The sequence below is a fragment of the Lepidochelys olivacea genome, assembly GCF_965140295.1.
Source record: "Lepidochelys olivacea isolate rLepOli2 genome assembly, chromosome: 2".
In the NCBI taxonomy this organism is placed as follows: domain Eukaryota; kingdom Metazoa; phylum Chordata; order Testudines; family Cheloniidae; genus Lepidochelys; species Lepidochelys olivacea.
Window position 1 is genome coordinate 112047140 of NC_140412.1, and position 23639 is coordinate 112070778.

The 23639-nt window shown below is 42.1% G+C and overlaps 1 protein-coding gene across 1 annotated transcript in view; it reads left to right on the forward strand.

Moving 5' to 3' along the window:
- The window catches only part of JARID2 (jumonji and AT-rich interaction domain containing 2), a 308983-nt gene that overhangs the window by 284432 nt on the left and 912 nt on the right, over positions 1 to 23639 (forward strand). Inside the window, exons 13-17 of the mRNA XM_084619858.1 lie at positions 6848 to 6953; positions 11737 to 11919; positions 17321 to 17451; positions 19545 to 19728; positions 22447 to 22554. Of these exons, the coding sequence (XP_084475984.1) occupies positions 6848 to 6953; positions 11737 to 11919; positions 17321 to 17451; positions 19545 to 19728; positions 22447 to 22554 (712 nt within the window). The remainder of the gene's footprint in view (positions 1 to 6847; positions 6954 to 11736; positions 11920 to 17320; positions 17452 to 19544; positions 19729 to 22446; positions 22555 to 23639) is intronic.

A 23639-nucleotide genomic window follows, 5' to 3' on the forward strand; every position in this document is an offset into this window, starting at 1 on the left:
GGTGAAAACTGGCTGTGGGGGTGGATAGAAGCCAGGGCCAGCCCCTCAGTGTTTTGCCATGAGGGGGGAAAAACCCTTTTGGTGCTCTCCCTCTGTTACCAGATGTGCCCCTTACTTTGGCATATGCTCATTTATTAGGGTTACTCTTCTGGGGGAAGAGGGTGTCTGTAATTCCATTAATGTACTGCTTATGTCACTTGTGTGTTCATATGGAGCTCCACTCTTTCCTTCTGCAAGTCCCCTCCCAATGGAGCTATACTGCAGGACCTAGGTTCATCAGGACTGGGCTCCTCCAGCCCTAGAACCAGATGAACACACACACACATTAACAGAGCAAGTCTGAGCAGACCAGGTCAATCAGCACTCTCAAGCCAACCCCCCTATATGTCCCTGTACTCAATGGGCTGGGTCAAGCAGCACTGTCAAGCTGTCACCCTTATGTGCCCCTGGTCTCAATAGGCTGGGTCAAACAGCACTTTCAGCTGCCCCCCCTTTATATGCCACAGGTTTAACATGTCCCTATCCCCACTTTCACATCACAATTGTACTAGTAGTAACCCACTTGATGAGCAAACCCCACAGTATTTTTGGGTGCTATAGGAATCTTTAGCTTAGGTAAAAGAAGCATTGCTGCAGAGTAAATGAGGGAAGCTAAAACCACAAAAGAGTAAAGTTCAGAGAGAGAGAAGCAACCAGCTTAACCATAAAAGTTATTTATTGAATAATAGGGATAACTACACAAGGAGAGCTAAACCAACATAACATATATTATTAAAGGTTAATACCTGAGGTAGAAAGGAAAACAGAGAGAGAGCAAGAGATCAAGGGGGGAGGGATAGCTCAATGGTTTGAGCATTGGCCTGCTAAACCCAGGGTTGTGAGTTCAGTCCTTGAGGGGGTCACTTAGGGATCTGGGGCAGAAATTGGGGACTGGCCCTGCTTTGAGCAGGGGGTTGGACTAGATGACCTCCTGAGGTCCCTTCCAACCCTGATATTCTATGATTCTATGAAAGAAAAGGATCTCACCACTCCCTGAAGCATGAACTGGTCAGGTGATGGTGGTAGCTCAGGGTCCTGAGTGCAGGAGACAGGCAGAACCCCTAGCACGATCAGTGAGGAGATTGGAGTCCCAGTGGAACGGATGCTGTGTTTGGGTTCATGCATCAGAGCACTGACTGGTGGGTGAGTAGGGATTTTTGTAGAGAAAATACAATGGAGAACACTAGATTTGTTTATAAGTAAACTGATGACTCTTGGGTTTTCTTTAGGCTAGACAATAGGAGCTAATCACTCTTGGCCATGGGTGGTGTTCTTCCAGGGAGCCCACAGTGCAGCTAGGCTGCTTCAGTATTTTGGGTATCAATCAAGGATTTATTAGTAGAATTGGTTTGATAATTGCTGAGCTGGGTGTGTGCAGACATAGGTTCATTAACATCTGGAGCAGAGATCCCCCATGATATAATGCTTCCCTGCTTTTCTGGTCCCAGAGTTCAGTGCAGTTCTGTTCACCATTCTGAATGCAAATGGAGATGTCTCCCTGTCCCATCTTTCATGCAGATGAGGTGAAGGGAGTTGTCTCTGTTCTTCATTCTGTATGCTAATAGAGATGTCTTAATCTCCTCACCCTTGTGAGGAGGGGTCTAGGTGTGTCTACCAACGCCCTTCACTGCTTTCTACAAGCCTTTTCTTGGATCGGTTTTGGTTCAAGCAGACACTGAGGGTGGTGGTGTGTGTCTTTCATCAGTCAGACAGGCTAGATACTGTGCCCTAGTTCCCCCAAAACACCCAACTGACTGGTATCACCCCTCTTCCCCAATAAAAAAAATAGCCATATGGATCAATGGAGCGAAAAAAAGTGTTAGGAGCAGTGGGAACGGAGACAGAAGGGGACAGGCTTTGTGTGTGTGTGTGTGTGGTGGGGGCGGGAAAGAGGGAATATTGTAGGGAACACAGACAAAAGGGGACAGGGGAAGGCTGGGACAGATGGTTTGGTTGCTCCTAAACCATGCTTCCCTCAACAGTCTGGTAGGGAACCCAAGATTCCTCTGTCCCACCATTCCTCTGCTACCAGCAAATATCTGTGAAACCCACTGGCAAAGTGCTCTCCTCCTGTGCTGGTCCAAATAAAGGATAATAGTCTACAACTGCTCTGAGTTACTCTGTTAGGTCAAGGGACAAAGGTCTGTGCAGTGGATCTAAAGGTTCCAACCCTGCTGATGAATCATGTGATGGAATTAGGTTTTTTTTCAGGGCTTTTTTTTTTTTAAGTAGAATATTGCACTGTGATGCTTCCCAAGGTTGCTGGGAGGCAAATTAAGGTTGCACGGATAACTAAATTTTGGCACTTCCTAATTTTTGAGTGTTTAACTTTGAAATCTTAACACTCTTTTACTTTAGTATTTTTTATGTAATCTTACATGTATGTTTATATCTGTGTATTATAGGGCATGGGTGGGTGATGAAAGGCACGAAGGGATTAGCGAAAAGGAAAAACATAGGGAAAAAGAATGGTGGGGGAAGAGGTATGGGGGATAGGTGGGATGGATAGAGAGGAGCATGAAGGGCAGTTGGAGTGAGGCTGAACTGAAGAGACTGTGAGGGAGTGAGTGGGAAGAGGTTGGAAGCAGCAGCCTATTGTTGGCAGGGAAATCTTTTCAGAATAAAGTCTATAGAAAGCTGTCTGACATAATCCGTATCCAAAGGTTCCTACTGAAACTGCTTTGGTAGCAGCTCTTGCTAGCGTGTTTCTGGCTGCCTACACACTGGAGTTTTATTTCCTTTCCTGAGCCTACATGGTCGAGAGCAGGGTTGGGTTGTATGGGGCTTAATGTCCCATGCACGGTTCTGGGTCCAGAAGCAGTGATGGGGAAGTGTATAGTCTCAGGTGGGTCGCATCTTTCTCTCTCCTTTCCAACATGGTGCTGCAGTTGAAATATGGCCCCTAGCTGACTACAGTATGTTTCTAAACACATTCCAGGTAAGATTGGGTCAGTTCAGAAATCTGGTGACAGAAATTTGGAACCCAAGCTTGATTCCTTTTGCACCCTGGCTAGCTCTCTAAAGATCCTTCTGTCTTCTGAACTAGTGTCACTGAACAACTATGAAAGCTGTGACTAGAGGAATGGCTGCAAAAGACACAGGACCTCTGACAGTTAAAAGAAGAAAAGGGGAGGAGCAGTGTTTGAGCGAGAGAGAATAAGAACATGTTCTCCTTTAGACTGACTTGGAAGATGGGGGTAGAAGTAAACAGCACATACAAAATGAGAGATGCACACGAGATCCCAAATCAGTAAGAGACTATACACGTAGGCTCCATTTTACTGAAACATGAGTTCAAGATTTTGTTTTCAACCACGAAACAGTTGCCCATTTCACAAACACCTAATGTCACAAGGGAAACAAGAAATGTCAGTAGGAAAATTACTCCTTTAAAAATAAACATCTAGCTGAAGAGAAGACAAGAGCTGAATGATTTTAAAAACCCTCTCTTCCCCTCAACTCATGTGCACCGTAGCCCACTCCAGCTTACTCTAAACAGCAGTACCTGGGTTTACTATGGAAAACACTCTCTGACACTCTAGGTCTTCCATTTCATAGAAGGAATCGAGCTGTTGCAGATACATATTTGTATTCGCGTCCACAAATGAATTCCTACTGAGCTCTTTATAAAGCAGCTCCAAGCAATAGTGGTGGATCACAGGGATGAGACTGCTTTTTGTCCTGCACACCTTCCTTTGCCGAGAGTTGCATGATAAAATATTGGCAAATTTCACATTTTCAAAGGAAACTAATGTCATCTGTTAGTGACCCTAAAATCAGTATTGCTCAGCATTCCTCAGATGCTGAGAACATAATTATCAGATAGAAAACATTATGTTGGGGAAGAGTAAATACAGCTTTTGTAAAGAAAAATCATGCCTCACCAATCTATTAGAAATCTTTTGGGCATCAACAAACACGTGGATAAGGGTGATCCAGTGGATACAGTGTACTTGGATTTTCAGGAAGTCTTTAGACAAGGTTCCTCACCAAAGGCTCTTAAGCAAAGTAAACAGTCAAGGGATAAGAGGGAAGGTTCTCTCATGGATCAGTAACTGGTTAAAAGGTAGGAAACGAAGGGTAGGAATAAATGGTCAGTTTCCAGAATGGAGAGAAGTAAATAGCGTTGTCCCACCGGGATCTGTACTGAGACCAGTACTGTTCAATGTATTCATAAGTGATCTCAAAGATGGGATAAACAGTGAGGTGGCAAAATTTGAAGATGATACAAAATTACTCAAGATCGTTAAGTCCAAAGCAGATGTTACAAAGGGATGTCACAAAACTGGGTGACTGGGCAACAAAATAGCAGATGAAATTCAATGTTGATAAATTCAAAGTAATGCTTATTGGAAAACCTAACCCAACTGTACATACAAAATGATGGGGTCTAAAAAAGCTGTTACCACTCAAGAAAGAGATCTTGGAGTCGTGAATACTTCTCTAAAAAGATCCACTCATTGTACAGTGGCAGTCAAAAAAAAGCTAACAATGTTAGGAAAGGGATAGATAATCAGAAATTAACTATCATGATGCCACTATATAAATCCATAGTATGCCCTCACCCTGAATACAGCGTGCAGTTCTGGTTGCCCCATCTCAAAAAAAGATACATTAGAAATGGAAAAGGTGCAGAGAAGGACAAATCAGCTGATTAAGGATGGGGAACAGCTTCCATGTGAGGAGAGATTAAAAAGACTGGGACTGTTCAGCTCAGAAAAGAGAGTTAAGAGGGGGATATGTTATGGGGTCTATAAAATTATGAATGGTGTGAAGAAAGTGAATGAGAAAGTGTTATTTACCCCTTCACATAACACAAGAACCAGCAATCACCCAATGAAACTAACAGGCAACAGGTTTGAAACAAACATAAGGAAGTACTTCTTCTCAAACACAGTCAACCTGTGGAACTCTCTGCCAGGGGATGTTGTGAAGGCCAAAATTATAACAGAGTTCAAAAAAGATCAGTTCATGGAGGATAGGTCCATCAATGGCTATTAGCGAGGATGGTCAAGGATGCCTCCCCATATTCTGGGTATCTCTAAACCTCTGATTGTCAGATGCTGTGAGTGGGTGACGGGATGGATCACTAGATGATTGCTCTGTTCTGTTCATTCCCTTTGAAGCATCTGGCATTGGCTGCTGTCAGAAGACAGGGTACTGGGCTAGATGGACTATTGGTCTGATCCCATATAGCCATCCTTATAGGAAACAAACCCTGCACCAAGGGCTTTTTTGCCCAGAAGAAATTGGAGAGCATATAGCTGAAATCTCATAGTTGAATGGTAAACCCGCACGGACTTTGCTCTCCTCGCCCCCCACCCCCGTTTAAGGCACGTTTAAGTGAAGGAAAATTGGATCTTTTAAAAATCATCCATTTTTGAGCTTGTCTCCTTCACCACAGGTGTTTCAACTTTCATGCATTTAATTTCATTGATCACATTTCCTGCATCTCTCTCACACCTTTAATTTCAGTTTTGCCTGGGAGTTTTTGTGGGTGGGGAGATTGGGTATTCCTAATACTCTTTTAAATGGCAGGAAGGCCATGCTTCTTTGGAAGGAGGGGTTGTGGTAGGCATGCTTTGGTAAATTTCTATAGTGGTGCGCCAAGACAGCTGTCTGTTATACCAAACATAATTTTCACTATTATCTTGTCCATCTCCCTGTTTGTTTTCCACCTGTTCTTTTTTGTGTTACACTAAGATTGTAAACTCCTTGAAGTAGGAGCTGGCCTTTTATTACATGTATATGGTGCATAGCATGAGGGGGCATTGATTGGGAACCCTGGGTGCTACTGCAATATAATGATCATGATAATACTGAGAAGTGTTTCTCTTCTACATTTCTTTCCCCTCTCCCCATGCAGCGTATGTGTCTCTACTTCTACTTCCCTTCCAGTCTTTATTCATAAGCCAGATCACACCTATACAGCCTGCACAGTGGCAGTTCCCCAGCTGCATAAAACTTAGCTAAGATATCCCTAGAGTGTTTCATGCCACTTCTGCTTGGGAAAGCGCTAATGGCCATGAGCACAGATGGGACTGTGTGTAATTTTTCCACTTTGGTGGCTAGCAAAATATGGGAGGAGCTGAGAGAATATGGGATGCCTGTAATTCAGCACCCAGTTTAAACCTCTCTTCCTGTGCTGCCTGCTGTGTTTTAGGCATTTGATGGCTTCTGTTGCAGGGAAAAGGAGGAAAGGTGAACTTGAGACTTGTCAAGTAAGTGAAGGAAGAAGATCTTGGAATATTTTGCTTTTATTAATCCAATATTTCTAATGTAAGTTCCAATATCTGTATTCTGTTACTGATTTGGGACCATGAACGTTTGTTTTTATTAAAGAAAAAAATGTGGCTTACATTGTAAGTTGGTTTAAGCATATGTAACAAATATAGTCATTCAAAGTAAGGCTTAGTGTGACTGTATGCAGTGTAGGTGCTGAGTAGATGACAACCTGATCGCTGATATCCTGGCTACTGTAGATGTCAGGATGTTACTGATTCTCTCCTCTCTGATTTTGTAGAGTAATGAGTTGTCACATGTTCTGCTTTGGGGATAGCTTGTAATCATTTCAACCTTTTCTTTTCCTTTGACTATAGTAAATACTATAGGGTTGAGTCCAAATAAATAACTTCCCATGAATCTGAAGTATCTTGCCAAAACAGCTGGGGGGGCTGTTTTAATTTTTTTTCCACTTGCTTTTCACTTTGGAGTGGATTTGGTCAATCCTTCCCTTTACTGAACAAGTTGGGGAATACCATTTACTACATAGTAAATGCTCTTTCTATTTTCTCTTTTAAATAAACAGGTATTGCATTCCTGCTGCGGAAGAGAACAAACTTGATGATGTGGTACATACCCTGCTGCAAGCCAATGGCACTCCAGGGCTGGAAATGCTTGAAAGCAATGTAATGGTAAGTTGAATTTTGTTTTGTATCTGTGAGAATCCAATGCTAATCAGAAGGGTGGGTTTTTTAATTCACAAATGTTGTTGCTTTTGATTTTAAAAAGAAAAACGTTGCCAGTAAAGTCTGGACCCTTGCCACCTGCAGCAGCATTTACCACACAATATTTCCAGTATTTTCCAATTCTACAGAATGCTGAAATAAAGGTTAACCCTGCATGGCAGTAAATGCCCATTCTTTTCAAAAGTACCCACAATCCATGTAAACATGTAAAATATACATATTTCCAACATTTTTATGAATGAAGTCTCCGTCATGGCAGATGAGTCCCTGTTGTCTTTTGTCCCTGATGTCCGTCATGGATATGAGATGATTACGGGTACTTACAGTTCAGCTCCTTTGTTTACTTCCTGTTTTCTGTATGCAGTGGTGCAGTAGCTGTGTCGATCCCAGGATAAGAGAGAGACAAGGTGGGACCAACTTCTGTTGATGAGCGAGACAAGCTTTTGAATTTACAAGCTTGTCTCTCTCACTTACAGAAGTTGATCCAATAAAATATATAACCTCCGTTGTCTCTCTAACTTCCTATTTTAAGCATTTAAAAATGAAAATTTAATAGGCTTTTTTTCCTGGGTGCTTTGTCAAAAAAGCAGTTTAAAAAAAAAAAAAAACGAACCATCTTTATGGATAGAAATTCCGTGCTTGACTAATAAGATTATAGCAGTAGGGATATACTATCGACCGCCTGACCAGAATAACGACTATGAAATGCTCAGGGAGATTAGAGAGGCTACAAAAATATTAAAAACCCAGTAAAAATGGGCGATTTCAACTATCCCTATATTGACTGGGTACATGTCACCTCAGGACGAGATGCAGATGAAATTTCTTGACACCTTAAATAACTGCTTCTTGGAATCCACAAGAGGAGAAGCAATTCTTGATTTAGTCCTAAGTGGCACACAGGATCTGGTTCAAGGGGTGAATATAGCTGAACCGCTGGTTAACAGCGACTATAATATAAATAAATTGGACATTCCCGGAGATGGGGGGGTTATACCCAAGAAGCCCACCACAGTAGCATTTAATTTCAGAAAGGGGAACTACACAGAAATGAAGAAGCTAGTTAAACAGAAATTAAAAGGTACAGTCCCAAAAGTGAAGTGTCTGCAAGATGCATGGAAACTTTTTGAAAACACCATAATAGAGGCTCAAATTAAATGCATACCCCAAATTAAAAAACATAAAGGACAAAAAAAGTGCTACCATGGCTAAACAGAGAAAAATAAGTGGTTAGAGGCAAAAAAGCATCCCTTAAAAATTGGAAGTTAAATCGTATTGAGGAAAATAGAAAGGCGCATAGTCCAGTGTAAAAGTGTAATTAGGCAGGCCAAAAAAGAATTTGAAGAGCAACTAGCCAAAGACTAAGAGGAAAAAAATGTTTTAAGTACCTCAGAAGCAGGAAGTCTGCTAAACAATCAGTGTGGCCACTGGACGATTAAGGTGCTAAAGGAGTACTCAAGGACGATAAGGCCATTGCAGGGAAACTAAATTAATTCTTTGCATCAATCTCCTCTACAGAGGATGTGAGGGAGATTCCCACATCCGAGTCATTCTTTTTAGGTGACAAATCTGAGGAACTGTCTCAGATTGAGGTGTCATTAGAGGAGGTTTTCAAAGAAACTGATAAATTAAACAGTAATAAGTCATCAGGAGCAGATGGTATTCACCCAAAAGTTCAGAAGGAACTCAAATATGAAATTGCAGAACTACTAATTGTGGTATGTAACCTATCGGTTAAATCAGCTTCTGATCCAGTGGATATAGTGTACGCAGGCTTTCAGAAAGCCTTTCACAAGGTCCTGCACAAAGGCTCTTAAGCAAAAGAAGCAGTCATGGGATAAGAGGGAAGGTCCGCTCATGGATCAGTAAGTGTTTAAAAGGAAGGAAACAAAGGGTACGAATAAATGGTCAGTTTTCAGAGTGGAGAGAGGTAAATAATGGTGGTGGTAAATACTGGAACCAGATCTGTTCAACATACTCAGAAATGATCTGGAAAAAGGGGTAAACAGTGAGGTGACAAAATTTGCAGCTGATACAAAGTTACTCAAGATAGTTAAATCCCAGGCAGACTGCGAAAAGCTACGAAGGGATCTCACAAAACTGGGTGACTGAGCAACAAAGTGGCAGATGAAATTCAATGTTGATAGAAGCAAAGTAATTCTTATTAGAAAACATAATCCCAACTGTACATACAAAATGATGGGGTCTAAATTAGCTGTTACCACTCAGTAAAGAGATCTTGGAGTCAGTGTTGATAGTTCTCTGCAAACATCTGCTCAATGTGCAGGGGTAGTCAAAAAGGATGATAATGTTAGGAACCATTAGAAAAGGGATAGATAACAAGACAGAAAATATAATGCCTCTATATAAATCCATGGTACACCTACACTTAGAATATGCCGTGCAGATCCGGACACCCCATCTCAAAAAAGATATATTGGAATTGGAAAATGTACAGAGAAGGGCAAGTAAAATGATTAGGGGTGTGGAACAGGTTCCATATGAGGAGAGATTAAAAAGACTGGGACTTCCTAGCTCGGAAAAGAGATAATTAAGGGATATGATAGAGGTCTATAAATTCTTGACTGGTGTGGAAAAAGTGAATAAAGAAATGCTATTTACTCCTTCACATAACACAAGAACCAGGAGGTCACCCAATGAAATCAGTAGGCAACAGGTTTAAAACAAACAAAAGGAAGTACAGCTTCAGACTAGGGACCGAATGGCTAGGCAGCAGTTCTGCAGAAAAGGACCTAGGGGTGACAGTGGACGAGAAGCTGGATATGAGTCAGCAGTGTGCCCTTGTTGCCAAGAAGGCCAATGGCATTTTGGGATGTATAAGTAGGGGCATAGCAAGCAGATCGAGGGACGTGATCGTTCCCCTCTATTCGACATTGGTGAGGCCTCATCTGGAGTACTGTGTCCAGTTTTGGGCCCCACACTTCAAGAAGGATGTGGATAAATTGGAGAGAGTCCAGCGAAGGGCAACAAAAATGATTAGGGGTCTAGAACACATGACTTATGAGGAGAGGCTGAGGGAGCTGGGATTGTTTAGCCTGCAGAAGAGAAGAATGAGGGGGGATTTGATAGCTGCTTTCAACTACCTGAAAGGGGGTTCCAAAGAGGATGGCTCTAGACTGTTCTCAATGGTAGCAGATGACAGAACGAGGAGTAATGGTCTCAAGTTGCAGTGGGGGAGGTTTAGATTGGATATTAGGAAAAACTTTTTCACTAAGAGGGTGGTGAAACACTGGAATGCGTTACCTAGGGAGGTGGTAGAATCTCCTTCCTTAGAGGTTTTTAAGGTCAGGCTTGACAAAGCCCTGGCTGGGATGATTTAACTGGGAATTGGTCCTGCTTTGAGCAGGGGGTTGGACTAGATGACCTTCTGGGGTCCCTTCCAACCCTGATATTCTATGATTCTATGATTCTAAGTACTACTTCAAACAATGCACAGTCAACCAGTAGTACTCTCTGCCAGGGATGTTGTGAAGGCCAAAAGTATAACAGGGTTCAAAAAAGGTTTCAGAGTAACAGCCGTGTTAGTCTGTATTCGCAAAAAGAAAAGGAGTACTTGTGGCACCTTAGAGACTAACCAATTTATTTGAGCATAAGCTTTCGTGAGCTACAGCTCACTTCATCAGGTGCATCCGATGAAGTGAGCTGTAGCTCACGAAAGCTTATGCTCAAATAAATTGGTTAGTCTCTAGGGTTCAAAAAAGAATTAGGTAAGTTCATGGAGGATAGGTCCATCAACAGCCATTAACCAGGATGGTCAGGGAGGCAACCCCATGCCCTAGGTATCCATAGCTTCTGACTGTCAGAAGTTGGGAGTGGATGATGGGGATGGATCACTCAATGATTACCTGTTCTGTTCATTCTCTCCGAGACATCTGGCATTGGCCACTGTCAGAAGACAGGATACTTGGCTATGTGGACCATTGGTCTGACCTAGTGTGGCCATTCTTATGTTGTATTAAAAAGCTACGTTTTTGAGGATGTAAGTTACGCTGACCTGGAGCTCTGTGCCAATCTTAAATTTTTGGCCATTCATTAATAGGGAACTTTGATGTTGTAAAACTGGGAAAGGATAGGTGAGGAGTAGTAGGTTAATTTTTGGTGTTTTTCAGGTGTGTTGATATTTTCTAGGCCTTGTTTATTGAAACCAGGAATTCTGTGTAATAGTAAATTCCTTAAACTGTTCTTAGCTTTCAGTGTTTAACATGTCTTACCTACCATGCATGTAATATAATATGCTTTTAGATGCTAAATATATTTTATATATAAAATAGATCTGCTTAGACCTTGAACTGCAGATTTATTCTGTGACTGTCTTTAGAATGGCTTAGTTACTTTAACAAAGGGAACTGTATTTCTGTAAAGAAAAACTAGTGGCACGAAGTACCAAACCTGCTAGTTATTTGTTTTAAATCACACCATGTTTTCATGTAATGCGGATGAAGGTGTTGGCAATTGACATTTTAAAAGCGGTACTTTCAGATAAAGCCCTCACTGTTGGAACTGTACCCTCACCCCCAGTACTTGACATTCTGGACACTGGAAATTCCGTGTTTCATATTGGGCATGGTGGAGAAGGTAAAATTAATGAGATGTCAGTATTACATGTGATCACCCTTCCATAGCAAGCAATGCATGGTGGTGCCCAATGAAGAGGGGATCTCACTGTAAGAAGGATTCAAACTTTTCCTCATATTTTTATTCTCTCTAGATCTCCCCAGAGGTCTTATGCAAAGAGGGGATCAAGGTGCATCGTACTGTACAGCAGAGTGGGCAGTTTGTGGTCTGTTTTCCAGGATCTTTTGTGTCTAAAGTGTGTTGTGGCTACAGTGTTTCTGAAACAGTGCACTTTGCTACCACCCAGTGGACAAGTATGGGTTTTAAAACTGCCAAGGTAAGGTGAAATATGGGAGTTTAAAATGGGTTCATAACCCTGTCGATATCTTTAAAAAGTCAGCAAATCAAGCATTCCGGCATGCGTAGTACACAGTGATATAACTCCAGAGGATTTGCAGATTATTTTAAAATATCTATTTCTGACATTTGTGGGACACTAAAATTATATCTTCACTCCAGAAAATAATCCTAAATTAATATGTGGTAACCAAAGACTGTGTAAGTCTGAAAATGGCATAAGTTTAGTTTGGAGTTAGAGTTGTAGTCATTCACAAGGACACTTTGGAAAATTCCTAATGAGCTGTCAACAGTATATTATATTATGCTTACTAGATTTGTTTCAGGCAACTTGTCGAAGGACAATTTGAATCTCAAATATAAAGATCTGATTAAAATATGGCTAATTTGGGGGATGAGGAGTAGGCAAAATCAATTAGTTTTTACAGCTACATTATGCCTGTCTGTCTGTCTGACCGACCCTTTGTCAGCAACTAGCTGCTGATCTGATTTGACTTGAATTTAAAATTCTTAGGCAGACTGACCAACCCATCTGACCTGAAGCTGAAAGTAAAACTAGCTTCCTGCATCCTTTTCATACCTCTGAGTGACATGCCATTGAACTGCGGAAACAAATAGCTGACGTGCATGCCCAGCATGCTGCTTAGCTAAATTTCTCCTTGGCCTCCATGCAGTCAGTTTTGGGGGGCAAGAATGTTTTTTACTAATTACCTCCTTCCCTGAAATGCAACATCGGCTGCACATGTACTTTGGTGGCATTTACAGATAAGCCAGGACAGATTTTCATTTTCAGCCTCAAGTCAAATGGTCAGTACGCTCAGCATTTTTAATTTGAGAACAGCAGCATGACGATCAGACAATAAGTTTCATTTGTCCAGACCAGGTTTGAGTTCTTTTGTGTTCTCGGTAAGTAGTATTCTTCCAAGTCTGTTTTACATTAAACAGATTTTTAAAGTAACATAGTGGTAAGATCAAAGCCGTGTTGCATTTTTTTGATGTGGATGGAATAGGATCCTAATTTTACCCTTTATATTCTTTAGTGACTGTTATAAACTCTACATACAAAGAGTCTTCCTAAGCGTGCGTTTGACTGTCAGTTGTGAAAGAGCCAGTGTCCTAAAGGATAGGGATTCTTATTTAGGGATGACTGAAAATCTCTGCTTGGTGTCCCAAAATCTGAAGAACAGTTTCTTTTGATTAACGAGATTGGCACTGGATGAATATAACTTGATTGAAAATTCAACAGATTCTAACTGTGATAACCTACCTTGGATTCTGATGTTATATCTTTCACAAGCTTTAAAAGAATCTAGATATATAGTTATATCAAAATATAACCTTGGCAACCTCTATTCCTCTTCTCTCTCTCCCCTTCCCCCCCCCGCTTCAAACCATGCTACCTTCTCAACTCCCCTTTAAGCCCTGGAAATTCCTCCTTGGTTCCTTCACTTTGAGGAAAGATACTTTCAAAGACCGACTTTGTGCTTTTTAGAGTTCTGTTATGTAGGCATCCAAATTCCTCCTTCAGGTAGTTAATGATTTGACTGACAGCCATATGCATGTCTAGTCTTCTTACAATTCTGGACAATAACATTGATAGTTTGTCATCTGCTTTGATTACATGTTGACTTTGCTCTTATTATTAGCTGTTGTGATTTTATTTTATATGTATTGCACTGTATAGTGTTGCTCGCTTGTTCCATGTTATATTTTGGCTTGACTCCTCAGAGATTTCTTTTCTAAGGAAATCTGAAATTCCAGATTAGGAATTGGATTGTCATGTTTGACTAATCTGACTGCTGTTGTGAACCTGAGATAACAATCAGTGTCCTTCTCTGAACTAGCAGATTGCATTTAAGGAAATTTTGGCACAGACAGAGAAGAGTCTATTAGAAATTTTTGTCACATGGGCTGACGAAGTATTTAAAGTCCAGCCCTTCATCTTGTAACATTCCTGTGTTGCAAACCACGCATTTTAGGGCTGATACTTCAGCAACGATCTGTGGAACTGTCATTCCATCAGACGCAGATCAATTACAACTTCTGATGGTTCTATCTTATCGTTCTCCTCTTTCCCATTTAAATGTAGCCTCCCAGACTGAGGCTACTGCAGTCTTACCCTTGAACCTGCCATTTTGAACCGACTACTACCTTTCCACTCAAATATGTTTCACAGGGTGAACAGATATTGCCAGTAGCTAAATAACAAAACATTTAATACTTTCTCCTCCAATGTCCAGCAGAGAAAAATCTGTCAGCTTCTCTGTCACCACAGAGAGGAACTCAATCAGCTCACGAAGGGTATGTCTACACTACAAGCGCCACAGTGGCACAGCTGCAGCATAACAGCTATGTCACTGTAGCCCAGACCCTTAGTGCTGGAAGGGGTTCTTCAGTCACTCAAGCAAATCCACCTGCTTGAGAGGCAGTAGCTAGGTTGATGGAAGAATTCTTCTGTTGACTTAGCTGTGTTTACAGTGGGGTCAACCTAGCTGCATCACAGAGGACGCGACATTTTTCACAGCCATGAGCTATGTGAATAGGCCTAAGAAAATCCAAGATGCATCTGAACGACCTATATGCCACTCATCCCAACTGCACTTTGACTCCAGCACAGAGAACCTGGTTTAACAAACATTTTTCTCTTCACTTGCATTGTGTGACCATTTTGGCGTTTCCATGTTCACTTAAGATATCCCAGATAGTAAGTCTTACTTTAACCAGGCAATCTGCAATATTTGATCTGTCACAGAATGGTGCATTCTGGGGTACTTTCAGTGAGAGAGAAAGTACCAAGAGCATTTGCTTAGGAGGGTAGGACAGAGAAGGATAATTTTCAAAATGAAATTAACCTGTATTTTCTTATTGCCCCATAGATTGGCTAGTGATGACATTCAGAGAACAGGGTTTAATTCTAACAGGTTTTTTTTGACATTCAGCTAACAGGGTTTTAATTCTAACAGGTATTTTTGACATTCAGCTAACAGGGTTTAATTCTCTTTCCATTTTTGTTTTGCAGTCTCCTTTAAGCTATGCCTTCTTGGCCTAGATCATGCCAACTTTGTTACTGTATATCTTAAAAATGTTGTTCTATCACTGTCTGTTTATGAAAGAGATTCTCTGAAGACAGTGAAAAAACCCCAAACATTCCCTTATTGCAAAATGGAAAAGGAAATTTGCCTGTACTGAGATACGGAAAAGATTTAGCCATCAAATGGCAACTTCCAATTAGCCTTCTGATCACAGATTCATCACAAGACATTCTCATACTCAGTAACATTAGAACTCCTGTCAACTTTGTGATTTGATATAGCACTCCTCTTCTACTTCTGGAAGAATTCTGCGCCCCCAAAAAGTAAATAAAAAAAAAATCTGCGCACAATATTTTCAAATTCTGCATATTTTATTTCTCAAAATAATCCCACCCGTTTCAATTATTTTTGGTCATTTATTTCAAAATACCTTCAACAAGTATGTCTGTAACAATACAGACAATGAAAAAGATTCAAAAAATATTTTTTGAGACATAGATTCTTTACTAGGCAAATTAATACAGAACTCTGGAGTAATGATTCATTTAAACTACAATACGGAACCATATTTTCTGCACCTCTCAGAAGCAAAGGCTTGGGGGAGGGAGATGTAAGGGAGAAGTTGAGGGAGAGGGAAGTATATTGCTGGGAAGGAGCCTGGGTGTGAAAAGTATGGAACAGGTTTTTTATCAGGGCAGAGAACGACTGTTAAGGAGTTTCCTGCATTCAGACCTTGGCTGAGGCCTCTCCCATTGGCTGAGGCACATCTGCCCCTGCATGCCCATATGTCTGTGCTCCCCATCCATGTGTCCCTCCACCCCCACTCAGACACCCATTCCCCCATCCCCATGTGTCCCTTCACCCCTACCCCCTGTCCCCAAGTGTCTGTGCCCCCATTCAGCCACCCTCTTCCCCCTGTAGCTCTGCACCTCCCTCCCACTTTGCCCATGTGGCCCTGCACCTCCATTCCCATTCAGCCCCTGTCCCAGTCTGTCCTACCCCACTAGCTCCTATGAGCCCCTGTCTGACCCTCATCCCCATAGCCCCTATCTCCTGGCCAGGCTGGCACTGCAAAGAAGGCAGGCTCTTTCTCTTCCCTAGCTGGTTGGGAGCTGCTGCTGTGCTCTACCACCACAGTGCCCTCTGGTGGGCAAAAGGCGGAACTGCAGAGCTTACTATCTGCTGGGAGCAGCTGCTGTGTTCTAGTGCCATAGTGTCCTCTGGTGGGCAAAAGGGGGAACAGCAGCAACATTCCAGAAGCTTCTTTCTGTGCAAAAAATTAAAAATATGCACAGCTCATTAATATATGCATGTGCAATGGTGGTACTCTTTGTTCATCATTCTGCTACCTACCTGACTTCCTATTCATTATTTTGTATTTATTATTTCTTAAATGCCAACAATATGTTTGATGCTGTAAGAGACTCAAAACTAAGCCAGACCCTGCCCAAAAAGACAGAAATGGGGAATACTGACCGTCCTGGGGAGCTCAAAGGAAGGAATATTTAAGTGATTGGTTTGGTTCACTTCTAGTCGACATTGCAGAACAAATGAGTCTTTAGGAAGGAATACAGAGAGGTTGTTGGCTTGATGAACCAATATGGATTATACATTATTCTGTCATAGGGGTCCCAATCCAGATCCTAGTGAGGTCAATAAAAAGACTCCCATTGATTTCAGGAGGTAGTATTGTGATTTGTTTCTCTGTCTTTCTTTTCCTCAGTTTCTTGACATCTATACCTACTGTCCTTCCTGCTAATTGAATATGATTGTCTGTCTCTAAAAAGATGTGTGCTTGAAATATGGGGAAAGCCAGTTGGCACTGGAGTATCTGCCAAATACTTATTAAATATTTTATTTATCTGAATGAATTTGTCCTAGATGGACTTTGTCTGACGTACTTGTTTCAGTATTAGAAACAATATTCAGTATTCACAATAAAGTACTCATAAATTTAAGGAAAAAATCGGTAACAAAAAATCTTAGAAGACTGACTTCTTAGCTGTAAAGAGCATTATGTTTTACTGAGACTTTTCTTGTCTCAATGGCTTGTATTGGTGAGCATTAATTTGAAGGTATATAAAACTCTCTCTGTAGGGAACACACTCCATGGCACCTTTGTAGCACGTTTGTTTCTCTGCCTTAGCCAGGTTTAGGCTTCAGTGTTTTGTTCTGTCACATTGCTTAACCTAGATCAGATGCAGGAAGTCATAATTCACAGCTCTTTAACAGGAAACATATAGCTTTAAAAAAAGATAAAAATCTAACTTTGTTCTGCATTAAATTTATCCAAATTATTTTTTTCATTTAATTTTACTCAAGAACTAACTTGGAAATCTGTTAACTCAGGAAATGAAGCGACGACGTATAGCCAAACCGTTTTCAATGGAAAAGTTGCTGTATCAGATTGCAACGGCAGAAGCAAAAAAGGAAAATGGACCGACTCTCACTACAATATCAGCACTTCTTGGAGAGCTCAGGTAACAGAACAAGGAGTCTGTTTCACGTACCCTGTGTTTCACAGAGAAACTCTGAAGATGACACAGTTTAAGTAACAATCTGAGTCAAATCTAGCAGTCACTGACCCAGCAAACCTGCTTGAGTACAGCCAGGTGTAGAAGAAACTTCCTTGGCTGTATTTGATGCCAGAGTGCCAGTGGTTAGGATAACTTGCTGTAAAATAATATGCCTTTTGTAGCATCAAAGGGTTTATATAGTACAGCTATAGAGAATTTTTACATAGGGCAAACCAAGAGCTTCTGTACTGGTGGCAATGTGTCATGCACTAGCAGTTGGATGGGAATAACTTCAAACTCCTTTTTTCTCCCTACAGTGATTAAGGAACCATATTTAGGGTTTCTCTTGAGGTAGGAAGGTTTAAGAAGGGGGGAAAAGGAAACGTGATACCATGTCAGCTGGCTTCCGATGTAATGATCTTCTCTTTTGTTCCCTACCATGTAGCATCGCTACCTATCTTTCAAGTTTGTGACAACTGGGTAGTGCTGGTCGTAGTACATCGAGTAATCAAGATGTCTGGAATCTACAAATTGTATTTAACAAACTAATATTAATATGTCACTGGAAATTTTCCAGATTAAGGGGGAAAAAAACCCCCATACACAATTATTTGTATTAGTGTTCAGAGTGAATTACAAGAGGGAAATTTATTTTCAGGTGTGCTAGAACACGCTACCTGAAGCCAGTTCCCCAGTGGGACTAATAGCATCCACATGCATTTTTTTTTCCTTGAAGGGAAGAAAGTCTGCAATTGTGCAATGAGGAACAAAAATGTTAGTGCTTGCTGTTGAAATGCCATGTTGACTGTTATCAGAGTGGTTCTCAAACTTGTTCATATTCTGGATAACTTCTTGAGGTCGGGATCCTCTGGAGGATCTTGGTCATTCCTGTGCCTGCTTATGTGAAAAACAAAACAAAACTCTCGCAGCTCTGTTTAATCTGCAGCTGCGAGCAAGTTTCCCAGCCTGCGTAGACAAAGTAGCCCTACTTCTGCTTGAGCTAGCATGCTAAAAACAGCAGTGTGGATGTTGTGGCTCGGGCAGCAGCTTGGGCTCTCAAACCCACTTGATCCCCTGGGGCTGAGCTTGGGTTACTAGCCCGAGTCTCCGCTGGAGTTGCAATGTTCACAGTACTAGTCACAGCATGCCAGTTCAAGTGAAGCTAGCACAAATCTGTCTATCCAGCTGGGAGGCACGTTCCTAGCTCCAGTGTAGAAAAACCTAGCGTCTCCTGTTTGTCCTGGTTCTGGGCCTCTTGCTGCCTCCTCTGATTGCTCAATCTTCCCATTTGTTTAGCTTGGCCTCTGCCCCTTCCCCACCCCAATATCTTAGCTCTCTCTGAACCTGTGCTTAGTGTCTTCTCCCTCCCAGCTGCTAAGCTCATTCCAGACCTCCTCTCCTCACTCAAGCACAGCTCAGACCCACCCTCTGCTGTCTTCTAATGCCGCACAGCTCAGCGCAGGAGGTGTTGCACGCCTTCTTTTACACACAGTCTTCATTCCAAATGCGGTCTCCCTTCTCTTTCCCCTGGGTGTACAGCAAGATCTTTGTCTTTCAGCACAAGAACTGGGCCTGCTCCCCCTTTCCTTCCTGAAGGGCTGGAGCTCCCTGGGTCATCTCCACCTCCTGGTGAAGGTAGCTATGCTACTCCTCCTGGCAGTAGTGGCTCCTCCTCATGGTGGCTCTTGGCAACTTCAGGAAGGGCAGGCATGTTAGCTGCTACTCCTGGCTCTTCACATGAGCCAGCAGCTCCCTTCTAGACTTTCAGGCAGTGCTCTGCTGTCTCAAGGATCTATGTATCGGTTTGAGAACCACTGGTTTGATACAATGGTTGCTGTTAAAATCTCTGACTGCAAAAGCACCTCCAGTCTTACTGTGATGTTGGCTGCATTTCCCGTACCAGGTCTAGGGAATAGCACCAACACTGAGATGACGCAAACGGTTTGGCTTTGTGTGATAAAGGTTTCAATGGCGATCATTGTATGAGATCTCCTGAGCATAGCTTTGCAGTGTTGCATGGGAGGTGCCAGCTTGCTAACTTCATAAAATATTCACAGGGACACAGAACTGAGGCAGCGGCGGCAGCTTTATGAGGCAGGCCTCCATTCTTCAGCCCGCTATGGGAGCCACGACAGCAGTAGCTCGGGGGTGGATGGAAAGAAAAAGCCTCGAAAGTGGTTGCAGTTAGAGACGTCGGAGAGGAGGTGTCAGATTTGCCAGCACCTATGTTACCTTTCTATGGTGAGGAAAACCCTTAGTATGCCTATAGCACTACTGACTCAGTAAACATTGCTTCAGCCTGGTTTCTATTAAACTGTAAGCGTTAGACAAACAGACACAATGGGCTTCTCTTCATGGTACATTAGTTTGCACTAGAGGGGTGCAAATTTTAGTGCACACTAGCATGTTGCATGCTAACTGGCCCATGTGGACCCTGCTGGTATGCGCTGAAAGTTCCCGACTGCACATTACTATCGTCCTATTTCAAACACTACTGTGTTAACATGCATTATGGAACTTTTTGTCCCTCCATCAGATTTGCCATGTACAAGTTAATGCACAACATGCCAGTGCGCCCTAGAATTTATATCCCTTGTGTGTGGACTAACACACAATGTAGCCCAGCAGCTGCAAAATCATATACTACAATACCAAGAGTCACACTCAAAAAAAGGTCTAGATTTCATTTTCCTAGAAAGAATTTGAATTGGGGGTTGCTAACTAATCCCTGGTGAACAAAGGGTAAACCTCAGCTTGGCTTCCTCCTCCTTGACTGAGTCAGCAAGAGAGGTTGACTATCTGTGTTAGGATAAAACTCAGTATTGCCAAGCAAGTATTCAAAAATCATGTGATTGGCTAAAAATCCCGAGGTTTTTAAAAAATAAATGTAGGGGTTTGGAGCCCTTAGGGTGCATTCATGTCACATTCTCAAGTTTTTCTCCGCAACTCCGAGAGCGATAAACTTAAGGTGGTGATGATGGTTTTTAAATTAAGCTGTGTTTCTCATGTAATCACCTGATTCCAGGAGGTAGGACTTAAAGAAAATCACTAAATAGTGCCAAACGTCCACACTATGGGTCCTAGGACTGGGCTGAACCCCAGATCTGAGCAAGTTTTCTGTTTCTCCTCCTTCCTTGTTTGGATTGGTTTCTTTGAAGGAAATTAAACAGCCTGTTGCTGTTAAAAATGAGCTTTCCTAGGCTGAACATGTTGGATTTTTAAACTCCCTCTGGACAAGGACTGGTTATGTCTGGTGGGCTAAACCGTGTTAAGCAGAGTTAGCCTGAACTGGCTTTATTCTGCTCTGAAAAATAACCATGCAAAAAATTACTCTCTCAGCAGATCTCCCATATTCCACCTCAGTAGCTCAGTTGAACAACAAAAATATATATTCTTTGGGTAGCACCTGTATAGCCTGTAATTCCGAGAGAGAGCGCGACTGATTAAACTCTTAGTTCAGGGGTCAGCAACGGAATCTTTGTGAACTAAGTTCCAATTACAGGGCCAGAGTCTTAACTCATTTAAGCCAGTGAGGTTGTGTAAGTAAGGGAAGAGTTTGTCTTGCAGAATCTTTATTAATTTAATTAAGAACCCAGCTGATTTTCAGATGCCAGCAGGGCTAGCAGTTGTACAGTGATAGTTTTATTTTCAAACTGAGCAACTTTTATCTGAACTTGGAGAGAGACAGCAAATAGGGAATCCTAGGGTGCTGTTTTTTAGTTATTTTTCAGAGCAGAACCACGGTGTTACACTGTATTTAAAAGCAGTCCCCAGTTTTATCCCCATTCAAGACATGGTTTGAATTAATGGTAGAACTACTGTTCAAAGGAATTGCCTTGCAAGAAATTGTGACAATTAAATGTAAGATGCTGACAGAGCTGTGTACTCAGAGTATATAGCTTGTGTCTGTTCATTATTACTGCTGGTTTTTTCTTATGTATATTATTTAGACTGCTAGTAGTATGCAAAATGCAGTAGGTACTTTTTCCTTCATCTTTAGCTCATCCCATCCTTCATATTAATCTCTTGCTTATCCTTCTGCCTCTGGCATGCAATATAGTAACGAAGGGCTGTGCTGCCCTCAGAGCCTTGTCAAGGCAGCTCAGCTCCTAACAGTATCTTAAAATTCTGTGGCACCTTTCATCCAGAGAGATTCCATAGAAACTTGCAACAATATCCTGTATTCAGCAATACCTCTGCCACCCCTGGGCAGAATACATCTGTAGTTTAACACCACAAAGCATTAGTATCCTAGGGTTTAAGATAGGACGTGTGAACATTGCTGTATCCTGTTGGAACTGCAAGGGGAATTTAAGTAGCTTCAATGTAAACACACACTGGAATTTGTAAAGAATTTCATGGCAGCCCCCTCTTGAGAGAAGGGCTCTAGTGTAGCTAAACCCCTCAGATGGCCAGGTCTTCTGTTATGCTTCATCTCAAAGACTGGCACCTGCCACGGACCAGTATCCGTTAATGCTGAAATGGGGCACTGGGTGAGCAGGGCAGTTGAAGTGGAGGGGTCTCATTCAAACGCTGAGCAGGCCTTGGGTTATGATGAGCTCATATCTCAAGGTGGTTTGGCAGCAGGTGCACCTGTGAACATTTTTTTTCTCAGGAGTGGATGCAGCAAATCACTCGGACTTGTATTCTTTCCCTGGAACCAGGGAGATTCATTAACCTCCTCGTCTTCTTACAGACCTGGTATTTGTCCACGATGATGGCTAAATACTCAAATAAATACTTAGTTGGGAGGGGAAGAGAAGAAAGTCAGCACAGACTTTGTCCTTGTATTAATTCGGCTATCCCACCTACTCCAGTCACTTAGCACAAGTTCTTCTAGTCTCCCTCTCTCCTCCTGCTCGCCACCCCAGAAAAAAACCCTATTTTGGGTATACCACGTGTGTGAGATGTGACTGTGATTTGAATCATATTAATGTTTTCTATCTGTATTTTTGTTAGGTCGTACAGGAGAATGAAAATGTTGTCTTCTGCCTGGAATGTGCCCTCCGGCATGTGGAAAAACAGAAGACGTGTCGGGGACTGAAAATGATGTATCGTTATGACGAGGTCTGTACAATATAGTTTGCATTCTTGAGGTTGGTGATGCCAGATGACCTCCAGAGTTGGATATTTGAGCCTAGACTTATTTCCTGGCTCCTGCCTAGTCTGACAGAGGCTCCAAGTACTCAGGAGAACTTGCATGCAATTTCTGGTACAGCAGGAATATGCTTATTGTTGGCATTTTGGCCATCAAAAACACTATAAGTAAAAAGAGAAAATACAAGATCACATCAGTTAGGAGAGCTGTAAGTCGTCACCTATAAAGGCGGAGAGTATTCGGGGGCAGGTGTTTATTGGGTTGGGACCCTTGTAATTATAATGTACTTTTGTTTGTCAGTTTACAGTAACTTCAATACAAGCTCTCACTAAATTAAAGTAAATTTTGACTTACCATGAGGCCAGCCTGAAACTTTACTGGTAATCTTGTAGTGTTGGTGGATGGAGTCACAGTAGTGATTTGAGGCAAATTAGAAACCAAATCAGCACAATGCGATTCAGTAGTTTAGGTGTGATCCTGGAGAACAGAAGATTAACAATGGCAGCAGCAGAGCAGAGAGGCTGCTGGGCGGGGGGGGGGGGGGGCGTGTTTTGGGAGCTGTACTTGTTCACACATCAAGAAGTAGTAGTTTGTTGTTAGCAGGACCTGTGGGTGGCAGGAGCAGCTCTGTGTAATCAGTCTTTCAGTGTCCGAAGCATTTTGAGACTCTGACCTTTCAGCTGTTTCTAACACATGGCTAGGGCTGCAGATTCAGCACTGTGATGAAAATATCATGGGGTAGCGTAACTTCAAATTTGAGTGAGTAATCCTGGCCCAATGAGGGGACTGGAGAGTGAGCCTGCTGTGGTGGTTCCTGACCTGTGGGTCTGGCCTCAGCTCCCCATTCCAGGCATTGCACCCTGGGGCGCAGTGCTACTCATGTCTTTCTTGCCAGATGCTCGACAAACTACTGTATTTATAGTTTGGCATTTTGTGCAGTGTCTCCTTTTTCATTTTCAGACTATTGTCTTTAAATTTGGTGAGCGGCTGAGCAGCCACTAGGATCATTTGAGAACCTTCTCAACCCTTACAGTTCTACGATACTGAACAGAAC